General features: G+C 37.4%; 1 protein-coding gene across 8 annotated transcripts in view; it reads right to left on the bottom strand.

Annotated features, from left to right (window-relative positions):
- CDC27 (cell division cycle 27) overlaps positions 1-12880 on the bottom strand; it is a 58031-nt gene that overhangs the window by 39711 nt on the left and 5440 nt on the right. For 7 of the 8 annotated variants that reach the window (XM_010832368.1, XM_010832369.1, XM_010832373.1 and 4 more), the window contains exon 2: positions 5604-5679. In XM_010832368.1, the coding sequence (XP_010830670.1) occupies positions 5604-5679 (76 nt within the window). Of the gene's footprint in view, positions 1-5603; positions 5680-12880 lie in introns of those variants that run through there. The other variant, XM_010832375.1, reaches the window with a different exon arrangement.

Here is a 12880-nt window from a genome sequence, read left to right as displayed (position 1 = left end):
CTCTTCTTCATGTTGATTTATATGTAGCCTTTTACAAAATGGACCGGTAGTGGTAAGACTTAAATGTTTGTTGAGGTGAGTGCTCTTTATCTAGCCTTGATAAACTCTAAATACCACAGAGAACTCCTTAGAAGTTAGAGTACTGTGCTTGCTGCCCTGTCACAAACACTTAAGTTTTAAGTATTCAAAGAGCATAACACCTATGGAATCATTTATGATTTGTGATACACATTTCATCTTGATTATCTTTCAAGTTCTCGCATCACCTACAGACAGTACAGCACATGGATTAGAATAATGATACTAGAGCCAAACTGCTTCTTTAGTTTGGATTTCCATACTATCACTTATTAGCTATGTGACTCAGGGCAAGTTAACTTCTCCCATCCTCAGTTTTTTCATCTGTAAAATAAGGACACAGTGATACCTACCTCTAAGTACTTAGTGCTGTTAGAATTAAATGAGTTAATATGTAAGAACTTTGGATAGTGCCTGATATATAGTAAGAGTTGTATGTGCTATTATTAAATTATTATTATTGACCTTCTAAATTTACAATACCTGACTAGTCATCTGATATTTACATGGGGTATACATACGTAATGTTCAGCCACAAACTCAAGTGATTCTATCTTATCACTTTTTTGCTGACTGATTTCAAATGCCTGGGTGCTATACTTTACATATGATGCAAGATTCATTCTACCCTTTTCAGAGTCATTTCTGTTGTTGAACACTTCATCTATATATACAACTTCAGTATTTTAATACTATTCTGAATTTTTATTTTCCTCATGTGTGTTCACACCCTAAATTTCAGTACTAACTGGTTTTATACTTATAGATAATGGGGGTTAATATTTTTAAATACTTTGAAAACATGATTGTTGTAAATACACCACAGGTAAGAAGGCTGGTGGAAATTTTAAAAGGAAATGGCAATACATAAGGAGAAAGCAGATGGCCAGATCATATAGGACTATGCAAACTGTGTAAAGATTTAGGGATAAATTTTTATAGCTATTATACATCTCTAAAGGATTTTACAAGGTAAAGAGAATGGGGTTGATTTGGGAGGGGGGAAATCAAAGCAGCAGGAAAGACTAAACACAGGAAAATTAATAAGAAGGCTTTTTTACTGAGACACAGTGGTGTTTTAGAATAGGGTGGGAACATTATGAATCCAGTTTTGCATGAATTGAGTTTGATATATGTGATAATTATGTGAAACATCTGATTGATGCAATGAAATAGCTGAGCCTTGGATTTAAAAAGATCATTGGGAAGACCAGAGTCTTAGTTCACTAACACATAATGAAAATGAAAACTATAATGATTTTAAAAAACAGCATTAGGAGTTCCCTGGTGCCTAGTGGTTAGGATTCTGGGCTTTCAATCCCTGAATGTGGTCTAGGGTTCAATCCCTGGTTACGGAACTGAGATCCTGCAAGTGGCATGGCATGGCCAATAAATAAATAAAAATAAAAGAATATTTTTTTAAAATAGCATCATCTTTTTCATCAGTAATAATTTAACTATGACAGTAAAAGAATAGGCCAATGGGCCAGATATCCTTTTTGTCCCCCCATATGACAAAGTGACTTGAATTTCTAGCGACAAGATATATTTATAAAATTTTCCACTAGTAATGGCCTAAAAATGATACAATATGCCATATTTTTAGTAGTATTTGGACAACTTCCTTCAATGATTACCTTAACATAACTAGAAATAATTTTTTTTAATGTTGCCATTTGCAGTCACATATTTCTGTGAATTTGGGCTCTCACTATAATGGCTAAGACAGAGAAGAGAATCAGATGCTGAATCTTTTACTCTGATTAAGCTCTCTTCAGCTAAGCCAAATTTACAGAAAGCGCTGTACTCAATGCAATTTCTACACCTGGCCCATTAATCATTAAGACAGGTAAAACCTGGTGAACAATGGTCTTAGTTTCTTCATTTCTAAAATGGTAATAGCAATGTCTATTTTATGGAGCTGTTGAAGACTAAATAAAGAATAAGTATTAAGTACTCAGAGTACCTAGTACACAGTAAGAAATCCATAAATACTAGAAGGTACTGTGATTATTATTGAGCTGGAATAGTATCTGCTCCCATTGCACTTCCATTGCACTTCAAAGAAATACAGTCAAGAGTAGTTAGGTTTCATATTGAGAGAAACTAACAATGAGCAACTTTCCAAGAGTTAAGCACTTTATTAGAAACAGACAGAAAGTGGATTAAACAGTTTTATGTGGATTAATCTGGAATCCTGCCTCAACTCTATGGGAAAATCCGATCATCTAAATTTGAAACCACTAATTTGCAAACTTTTGGAAACTAACTAGAAACTGCTTAATGTTAACAAACTAAAAAAGAAAAAGTGTAAGTCAGGAAAACATGAGGGCTGCTTAGGTATCACTGAAAATATATGTAAGTAGATTGTCCACAATAAACCTTGCTTTTATTTGCAGAGTTGGGCAATCTGTCATATCACCTTCTTTGTAAGGCTCTCACTTTTCTTAATCTTTTCATTTGGACCTAAGACTTCTGCTCCATAGACCTTCCCAACTTTCCTCAAGAATGCCTCTCCTTCCCAAGGACCTGACAGCTCTCTCAAAGGGATGCTAGTCCCTCCGGCCCCAGGGCCAGCGTGGCTTCCTCCTTGCTTCTCCCAGCTGTTTATTTCCAAGTAGCATCCTTTGCTCTTTTGTGAAATTCCTTGCTGGTGAGATGCATATCTTCCCCTTTTAACTCTTGGTTACTAAATTCAAGACATTCTGCTTCATTAATAAAAGAATTCTGCACCTCATTCATAGTCTTCCTCTCCTATGTTATTTCCATACATCTACCAATTCGACTTCATCTGGATTTCCAGTACCTCTCCTAAATCCTCTTATTTATCAATCCCTGAGTTAACTTTCCTCTGTAGTTTACATTTCCTGTCTATATTCTTTAATGTTCTTATCCCTTGTCCTTTTTTGACACATGTCTGCTGCTGCTAAGCTGCTAAGTCACTTCAGTTGTGTCCGGCTCTGTGTGACCCCATAGATGGCAGCCCACCAGGCTCCCCTGTCCCTGGGATTCTCCAGGCAAGAACACTGGAGTGGGTTGCCATTTCCTTCTCCAATGCATGAAAGTGAAAAGTGAAAGTGAAGTCACTCAGTCATGTCCGACCCTCAGCGACCCCATGGACTGCAGCCTTCCAGACTCCTCCGTCCATGGGATTTTCAAGGCAAGAGTACTGGAGTGGGGTGCCATTGCCTTCTCCATTGACACATGTCTAGCAAACCCCTAGTATCTACCTTCTATGCCTGCAGTTCAGTTACGAAGCACTTTTTTAGAGTAAAATCATATAACTGAGCAGAAAGGTTCCATTACTAGTTCCTGCAGACACACAAAAATAAAACTTACCTACAATCATAAAAAAACTTTTGGTAAGTAATCCAATGGGAGGTTATTCAATAAGTGGGAAAACTGATTTAAACACTGGAGTAAGAAGGCAGCACTGTTTCTAGATAAGACAGTTATAGTATAGTAAGATAATACTTCCTAAATTAACTCATAGACTTATATGGTTTCAGGAGAGCACTGACCAAAATATTTGTGAAATTTCAAAACATTAATAAAATACACACATAAAATGAAAGAATTAAAAAAAGGGTATTCCTACCAAAGAATGAAACGGGGGAAAAAATGATGGAGACAGGCCTTATTAGATGTTAAAAGACAATATAATAAAGTGTTAATAATAAAATAGTATGATATTGAGTTAAAAATAGAAAATCAACTGATGAAAGAGAGGAGAGGTTCTGGGAACAGAGTACAATGTTTAAAAAAAAATTTAACACAAAACCACATAAAGTACCACGTGGGAGGGAAAAAAGCATTTAATAAATAACACTGACTAAATTAAGTAATAACACTATGATACATTTTTAAAAACTTTTTAAATTACCAAGAACTATATATTTCTTGAGTTATAGAAAAATGACAATTCTTCCAGCTACTGGAGCAACAGGAGAAAGTTTAAATGATAAAGCTACTAAATAAAATTTAAAAGATTAGATTATAAAAATCAACAGAATTAAGATTAAAAAGCAAACAATCTGGGGCAAATATGCAATAAACAAAGATAGAGTTCACAGAAACAGGAATAAATGTAAAACTAACACTTGAGAAAATACCCAGCATCCTTCAGAATTATAAAAAGGAAGACAAAATACTTCACAATTTTCTAGTAAGCAAAAACACATTATAACAGTAAGTCTGATACTGATAGGGCCATGAAGGAAGTCTTATACTATTGTTGACATAGTGATTATCACAAGTCTCTCTGCTGGGTTATCAACCAGGCAAAAGTAATTTGACGTAGAACTGCTCACGCATTTTGACTTGTATAGGGCTTTCCTTCTGCCTCAGTGGGTAAAGAATCCACTTGCCAATGCAGGAGACATGGGTTCGATCCCTGGGTCAGGAATATCCCCTGGAGAAGGAAATGGTAACCCACTCCAGTATTCTTGCCTGGAAATCCCATGGACAGAGGAGCCCGACAGGCTATACAGTCTATGGAGTCGCAAAAAGAGTCGGACACAACTTAGCGACTAAATGACAACCACCACCTACTTTGACTTGTAAATTCTATCCTAGAGTACATAACACAAGGAAAATGACAAAGCTGTACATAATTATCTTAGCATTTTTGCTAATGTGCTAAGTCACTTCAGTCGTGCCTGACTCTTTGAGACCCATGGACTGTAGCCTGCCAGGCTCCACTGTCCATGGGATTCTTCAGGCAAGAGTACTGGAGTGGGCTGCCGTTTCTTCCTCCAGGGGATCTTCCTGACCCAGGGATCAGATCCACATCTCTTATGTCTCCTGCGTAGGCAGGGAGGTTCTCTACTACTAGTACCACCTGGGAAGCATCTTATGAAGATTATAATAATCAGTGACACACAAAAAACCCCACTAATACCAGCTGATGTTGAATTTATTACAGTGCCAGAAGGCCATGCCAAGTGCTTTAAATATATTATTTCATTTTTCAATTCCAAGAGACAATAATTACCTTTATTTTACAGATGAGAAATCTGAAATACTCAAACGTTAAATAGCTTGCCCAAGGTATACTACAGAATGTTTAAGGGTTAGGGTTTGTACTAAGGCTGAAGGCTCAAAATCCATGCTCTAAACCACAGAATATAGACTCTAAAAAAAAAAAGAAAAAAATACCTAAAGACTGGAACATGATTAAGTAAACCACAGGGCAAAATCCAAAGCAAGTCTACATAGTTACTAAAAGTAGCATATAAAAAGCTGCACAGATACTGGGAAAAAATTTTTATGAACTAGTGTCAATCAAAGATAAAACAAGAGTAATACCCATGGGACTTTCCTGGTGGTCCAGTGGTTAAAACTCTGTGCTTTCAATGCAGGGGGCACGGTTCCATCCCTGGTTGGGGAACTAAGATCCCACATGCCTTGAGGCAGAGCCGAAAAAAAAAAAAGTGATACACAGAATCTTGTTACAGTCCTAAGAAGTGACGAAATTCCATGTATTTTATTCTTTTATGGTTCTTGGAAAGGAAGAGATTACAAACCTTCTGCATACAGTCGCTCTGCTAGGAAAACTGCATCTCTGTAAGCATAGTGGTTTAGTGCTTGCCATATAGCAGCCTGTAAATAGAGGGAAAAAAAACATAAATATACAGTTTCACAGTAACTCTTAGCACAGAGCCTTGCATATAATACTCAAATCAACACATCTAATTTAAGTAATAAAACCTCAATATCCACAGTGTAAACTCCGTAACCTATTAGATGAGGCTCTTCACAGTATGGCTCCTAACATTTGAATTTACTCACTTAATTCTCCATGAACTTTTAGACCTCTGTGTCTTTGTATTTCCTTTTCCTTCCCTGAGGAGCGTGGGCTCCTTCATCTACCTACTCTTATAAATTGTACATCCTTGTAGACCCAGCTTTAATAATATCAACTTCATAAAGCTTTCTAAACTGGAGGCCTCTGTGTGCATGCTAAGTTGCTTCAGCCATGTCTCACTGTGCAACTCTATGGACCATAGCTTGCCAGGCTCCTCTGTCCATGAGATTCTTCAGGAAAGAATACTTCTGGAGTGCCATGCCTTCCTCCAGAAGATCTTCCGGATCCAGGGATTGAACCCGCACCCCTTACATCTTCTTCATTGGCAGGCAGATTCTTTACCACTGGTGCCATCTTGGAAGCTCATACAAGGTCATATATGTTGGCTAAGTATATATGAAATAACTATTGCACTGGTAATTCAATTTAGGTTCATCATGGATTTAAAAGATTTTAAATCTTTTAGTTTGGTTAGTGAATTTAACCATCATTTACAGAACTGTACTTTGGCTACCTCATGCGAAGAGTTGACTCATTGGAAAAGACCCTGCTGCTGGGAGGGATTGGGGCAGGAGGAGAAGAGGACGACAGAGGATGAGATGGCTGGATGGCATCACTGATTCGATGGACGTGAGTCTGAGTGAGCTCCGGGGGTTCGTGATGGACAGGGAGGCCTGGTGTGCTGCGATTCATGGGGTCGCAAAGAGTCTGACACGACTGAGTGACTGAACTGAACTGAACTGTACCTAAAGAAAAGTACCTAGGGTCTCATCCCCCTTTTTTCTAGTCCCAGTCTGTAACTGAATCTTTTCTCTAAACTTGTAGTTCCCTAAGTGGTCTTCCTGCCTGTAGGCTGTAATGTAATCCATCCTATCCCAGAAATCCTGAGTTTGGACAGGAGCTCAAATTCATGTTCCATGACTTACTAGTTCTGTGTCTTGGGCAGGTAACAATGTTTCTTAAGTCTTAGTTTCTTCATTTAAAACATAAAGACTCCAATAAAGTACACACTGGTTCCTTGCATATACCTAATAACTAGTCAATAAATTTCAGATGCTGCCATCATCATTTTCATGTCTTCATCCCTGATCAAAACTTCCTAATGATTCCTCCTGGATGGTCCCACAAAGTTTACACAATAAACAGCTACAGAATAAAGTACAAATTCCTTAGTAAACCATTCAAATTCCTTTGGGCCTTCATTATCCCTTTTCAGCTGTTGCTCATCTCTCACCAAAGCTGCCTATGGTCTAGAACCAGAAAAGGCCTCCATCAGTGCCTAAACATCAGCTGTACTTTCACATTTCAAAGTACTGTTTGGGCTGTCCTTTAACTTCTACCTCGTGAAATATGTCTTCTTCAAAATTCAGCTTACATGGTATCTTCCTTTCACTGATCTATCCCATGCAATATTAATGACTCCATCCTATGAGGTCCCAGAAAATTCTGTCTCTACTTCAAAAAAATATATCAAGCTGTTTATTAGATTTAGTCATATATATTGTTTGATAAACTAGGCTGCAACTTCTGTGGGTAAAAGTCAGATTCTCTTTTTCTCTATAATTCCCTGGTTATCCTACTTAAGTGGTTATTTCCCTAATTATCCTAGATAATTGTCTTTAAACATAGTGAATGCTCAATAAATGCTTGTTGAATAAGTGTTTTAAAACTCTGAATCTAATTTCCACTTACTGACCTACAAACTTTTAGTAACCCAATATGGAGGTAAAATATAAAATATTCCTACTATAATTAAATTTACTAACATGATTAAATCATTGTTGGCAATATAAAATAATACAAAGTAACATCTAGTGGTTTCTTCCTTGATACAGGTAAGTAAAACGTTATAAAGGAATCAAGAATCTGGTAAGCAGATACAGGTCAGTCCAACTTAGCAGTTAGAATACATCAGATTTGGGGGTAATAATATTTTAGTGGTGTGACCTATAAATACCTGAAAGATAACCAGATTTTTCCAGTTAATAGTAGCCTAGATCACGTTATATGTAGAGTACATCATGAGAAACGCTGGGCTGGATGAAGCACAAGCTGGAATCAAGATTGCCAGGAGAAATATCAATAACCTCAGATATGCAGATGACACTACCCTTATGGCAGAAAGTGAAGAGGAACTCAAGAGCCTCTTGATGAAACTGAAAGAGGAGAGTGAAAAAGTTGGCGTAAAGCTCAACATTCAGAAAGCTAAAATCATGGCATCTGGTCCCATCACCTCATGGCAAATAGATGGGGAAAGAGTGGAAAGAGTGACTGACTTTATTTTTATGGGCTCCAAAATCACTGCAGATGGTGATTGCAGCCATGAAATTAAAAGACGCTTGCTCTTTGGAAGAAAAGTTATGACCAACCTAGAGAGTACACTAAAAAGCAGAGACATTACTTTGCCAACAAAGGTCCATCTAGTCAAAGCTATGGTTTTTCAAGCTGAGCGCCGAAGAATTGGTGCCTTTGAACTGTGGTGTTGGAGAAGACTCTTGAGAGTCCTTTGGACTGCAAGGAGATCCAACCAGTCCATCCTAAAGGAAATCAGTCCTGAATATTCATTAAGAGGACTAATGCTGAAGCTGAAACTCCAACACTTTGGCCACCTGATGCGAAGAACTGACTCATTTGAAAAGACCCTGAAGCTGGGAAAGATTGAAGGCAGGAGGAGAAGGGGAAGACAGAGGATGAGATGGTTGGATGGCATCACCGACTCAATGGACATGAGTTTGAACAAACTCCAGGAGTTGGTGATAGACAGGGAGGCCTGGTGTGCTGCAGTAGATGGGGTCTCAAAGAGTCCGATGTGACTGAACTGAGATCGTGTTTCCATACTACTTAGATCGTTTTCCTTATCTTATTCAATATGCCTACCACTTTTTGAAACAAAGTATTCATCCATTTGGTGAACATTTATTGATCATTTACCTTGCTATATGATCCTGATTGCAGTAAAAAATTAATATTTAACCAATTTGAGAAAATCAACTTCTTTGGGTGGGCTGCACAAAGCCTTAACATTTTGAATTTTTTTCAGGTCTCTACTGACAATGAGAAATTATGAATAAGTCAGGTATTATTCTATAGGCAAGTATCTGGTCACTATCATCATGCTTTTTTTTTATCAAACAGTTGGGTAGCTGAGCCTTAGAACAAAAATATGTGGCATTAGCAAGGAGTGAACATAATAAGAATAGGTTTTAAACGTACTACAGAATCACTGCTATCTAATTTACTTTTCCTCTATACTACAACACACCAAAGGTAGTTAAAAGGTATTCAAAAAACAACAGTTAAAAACATATTTAAATTTAATTTGACTCAATTATTTATTGAATGCTTAATATGATCCCCACACCTCAATCTAAGGCAGATAAAAAAGATTCCTCTGACATTAATCTAGACGACTAAGTCAATTCTCTGAGATTTAGCTTTAATCGCCTGTAAAATAAGGATAAAAACACTTACCTCTGAGATAAGCTTAGCACAATGCCTGGTTAAATTCTAAACCCCCTAAAGAACTAATCTGGCCTTTTGGTGTTTTACCAGACCACAGATGACCTAGGGTTCTGGAACTATGCCTATAGGTATCTTTCAAATATACTCATTTAAATTAGGAAACTGTAATAATAGTGAAAGGAAGAAACTCAATAAACATTTACTTTTAAAGTCAGACCACTTTTTCCCTGTGGAAAAAGTGTCTTTAACAGTGTCTTATTTAGCCCCTCTGAATTCTTTTCTACCCTATGATTCATTTTCTCTTCCTATGAGTTTTTCACAAGTCAGATCTGATCTTTACTTAAAATCCTTCAGTGGCTTCTGACTGTCCTTGGCAATAAAAGGCAAGCCACAGAATTGGCAGTGTGCTACAGTCTGTACCTACCTCTTCGTTCATCTTGTATCATGTTTTCTCATGCTGTCCCTGTTAGCACGATGACCTTCTTTCAGCTCCTCAAATCTGCCACGTTATCCTTCTGCCACAGGTCCTTTATACACAGTCCATTTTGCCTGGCATACTCCCTCCTTTCCTTCAATCTATGCTAATTCTAGTCATCCTTTGGACTTCCTTCTTTTCCAGGGAAGGTTTTTTATAGGATACCCAGATGAGCTTAGGCATTCTTATACACCCTGATAACACCAAGTACCTTTCCTTTGCAGTATTTCTCACTGTTGTGATTTTACACATATTCAAGAGATTATATGAGTAACATCTTCCTCACTATAATATAAACTCTAGAAAGGTAGGGACTACATCTGGTTTTGCTCACTGGATACTCCCAAAAGTATATACTTTTTAAGTAGGTGCTTAACTAATGTACAATGAATGAATAAACAAATGATCTTTGACTTTTTGCTGTCCTCCCATTGCTAGCATTTTACACGTTAGTCTTAAATTTCTCTATATTATTATACATCCAATAGTTGAGGATGTCTGGAAATCTTGAAACAAACTCTGTGGTACATAGAACTCTGTTTCTAACACAAATAATTGCCACCTAAGTACTCCTTTATAAAATATGGGGATTTCCTAAGAACCTACTGAAAGAACACCGAGAGTAGAAAGAACAGATCCACAATTTGATGTTGGAGACCTGTGTTCAAACTTGTATTCCAGGACTTCAGCAGTGAGACTTTGGGGAATTATTTAACTTTTCTCAGCCTCAATTTTCTCATCTGAAAAGTGGAACTCTATTTTTGGACTTGTGTAGATTAAATGAAATGATATGGTGTTTCTAGTATATTGACTGGCACACATTACGTACCTAAAAACCTTTTCCAGCTCTTAAGATTAACAAATTCTACAGGTATAATTGATAGTTTGTATTATATAACGCCTCCCATATATGCCACAATTGTTGATTTTGTAACACACAATTCACAAAAGACCCAATGATTGATTCACCAGCTCTGTCATCGTCATTGCTACTGCTTACCAGGAAAATCTGGCACGTAAATACTATGGCCAAAAAGCCCTAGAATTTTTGAGTTTCTTTCTTTTCAAAAGTAAAGAAGTAGAAGTATCATATTTAAGAGTACTATCCATTTCTGATTTAAAATCAAGTTTTGCTCAGAATAAAATCATTCCTTTATCACCAATTCTTAAGGGGGTCAGAAAGTGATCATGAAGGCAGCCAGTAAAAACTCGCACACATCCTGGAAGTGAAACTTGACACATATAGCTCCCATTACACTCTGCTCAAGCATGTGAGTGACAGTATGTATCTTCTGGGGGAATGGAGTGGGGAATGAACTATTCTCTAAAGCATGACAAATTGGTAGCTGATGACAGGCAGGGCTAAGATTAGCGACTATCCGCTGGGCCCCGCCCCTGCCCCCTGCCCCCATTCATCCCTTCCCTTGCTCAACTGCTGGTGTAAACCTGCCCCTAAAAGAATAACACTCAGTGCATCACTTCAGGTGTTCTACAAATTAAAGCCAGATGGAAGAAATGCTGCTAAAGGTTATGAAGCCAAACTGAGCACCATCACTGAGCCCCCAAATAAGGTTAAAAGAGAAATTTTGCTGATTAAACTAACGAGTCAGTTCTAGGCCACACTGACTTTTAAAGATAATTAAATCAACACCACAGAAATTAAATGGCAAAGTTCCTTCTCCTTGTTGCTCTTCTTAAATATGAAATATTATTTTAAATATAAACAAACCTCTGTAAATTGTACAACTAACTCAGACTTAAATATGACCACCTAGATTGTGTCATTCTTGTTTTTTTTCAAAAAAGAAAATAGGTGTCTTCTTTTAGACCATTAAAAAAAAATGGACAACATAAGAAGGTATGAAGAAAAAAAATCACTTTGGAATTTTCCTACTATACATTAGAGTGTAATTTCTTGAACGCTAATTTACTTCAGGTCTACATCAATAGTTCTCAGTTTGGGCAATTTTGTCCCACAAAGGACATGTAGTAATGTCTAGGGGGCATTTTGTTTGTCACAAATGGAGTGGGCATATAGCAGGTAGACGGCAAGGACACTACAAAACACAGGACAATATCCCCACAACAAAAAATTAGCTTGCTGAAAACATCAATAGTGCCAAGACTGATAAACCCTGATGTCCACTACTGTGTAACTTACTAGCCTGTATTCTCCCTAAGTCTTGCCTTGTGCCACCTTCCCAATAGCACCAGATTAATTTTTTCCCCAGCAGTGCTTTCATTATAATTTTTCTATTCAAAAACTTATAATGGCTATTTTACCAACAAATTAAATCTAAACTCCTCAGCCTGGATGTTAAGTCCCCTTGTAACCTGATTCTACCTGACTAGCAAAACCTTATCTTTTCTGTTCTCAATTCCCATTCTAGACAAGGCTATAATTTTTATTGTTTTCTTGTTCCTGAGCACCATTTTCAACTTTGGGCTTTTGCTCATGCCATTCTGTGCCAAGCATATTCTCCTCTACCAACTCAAACCCTTCTGACTTTCTAAAGCTCTAAGTTCTACTCCTTCCAGAAACCTTTTCCATCTTTCCAGTCCACAAGGATCTCTCTTTACTGAATTTACTATTATCTGTGCAAACATGTACATACTGACTTGTATCAGTTCCTCCCGTTAAGCATATTTATCTTCCCAAAAAGACTGGACCCCTCAAAAGATGAGAAGTTATATATCTACATTTCTACTGGTTGGTTTCACAAGTATCTTAATGGTCCTCCTTCAAATTTGTTTTCCCTGCAAAGAATTCTCCATTTATTAAACATTACCCCCAAAATGAAACCTAGGCAGCTGTCCTTCATTCCCTCACAAATGATCAATTTCCATGACGCATTGATTCTACCTCCAAATATCTCTTGAACTCATCTACCTCTTTCCTATTCCACTGCTACCACTTTAGTATAGGTTACCAATCCCAAAGAAAGGATATGCCAAAGAATGTTCAAACTACCGCACAATTGCACTCATCTCACACGCTAGTAAAGTAATGCTCAAAATTCTCCAAGCCAGGCTTCAGCAATACGTGAACCGTGAACCTG

The sequence above is a fragment of the Bison bison genome, unplaced genomic scaffold, assembly GCF_000754665.1.
Source record: "Bison bison bison isolate TAMUID 2011002044 unplaced genomic scaffold, Bison_UMD1.0 scf7180017861046, whole genome shotgun sequence".
In the NCBI taxonomy this organism is placed as follows: Eukaryota; Metazoa; Chordata; class Mammalia; order Artiodactyla; family Bovidae; genus Bison; species Bison bison.
Note: the sequence above shows the minus strand (reverse complement) of the source record. Positions and strands in the feature narration are given on the sequence as shown.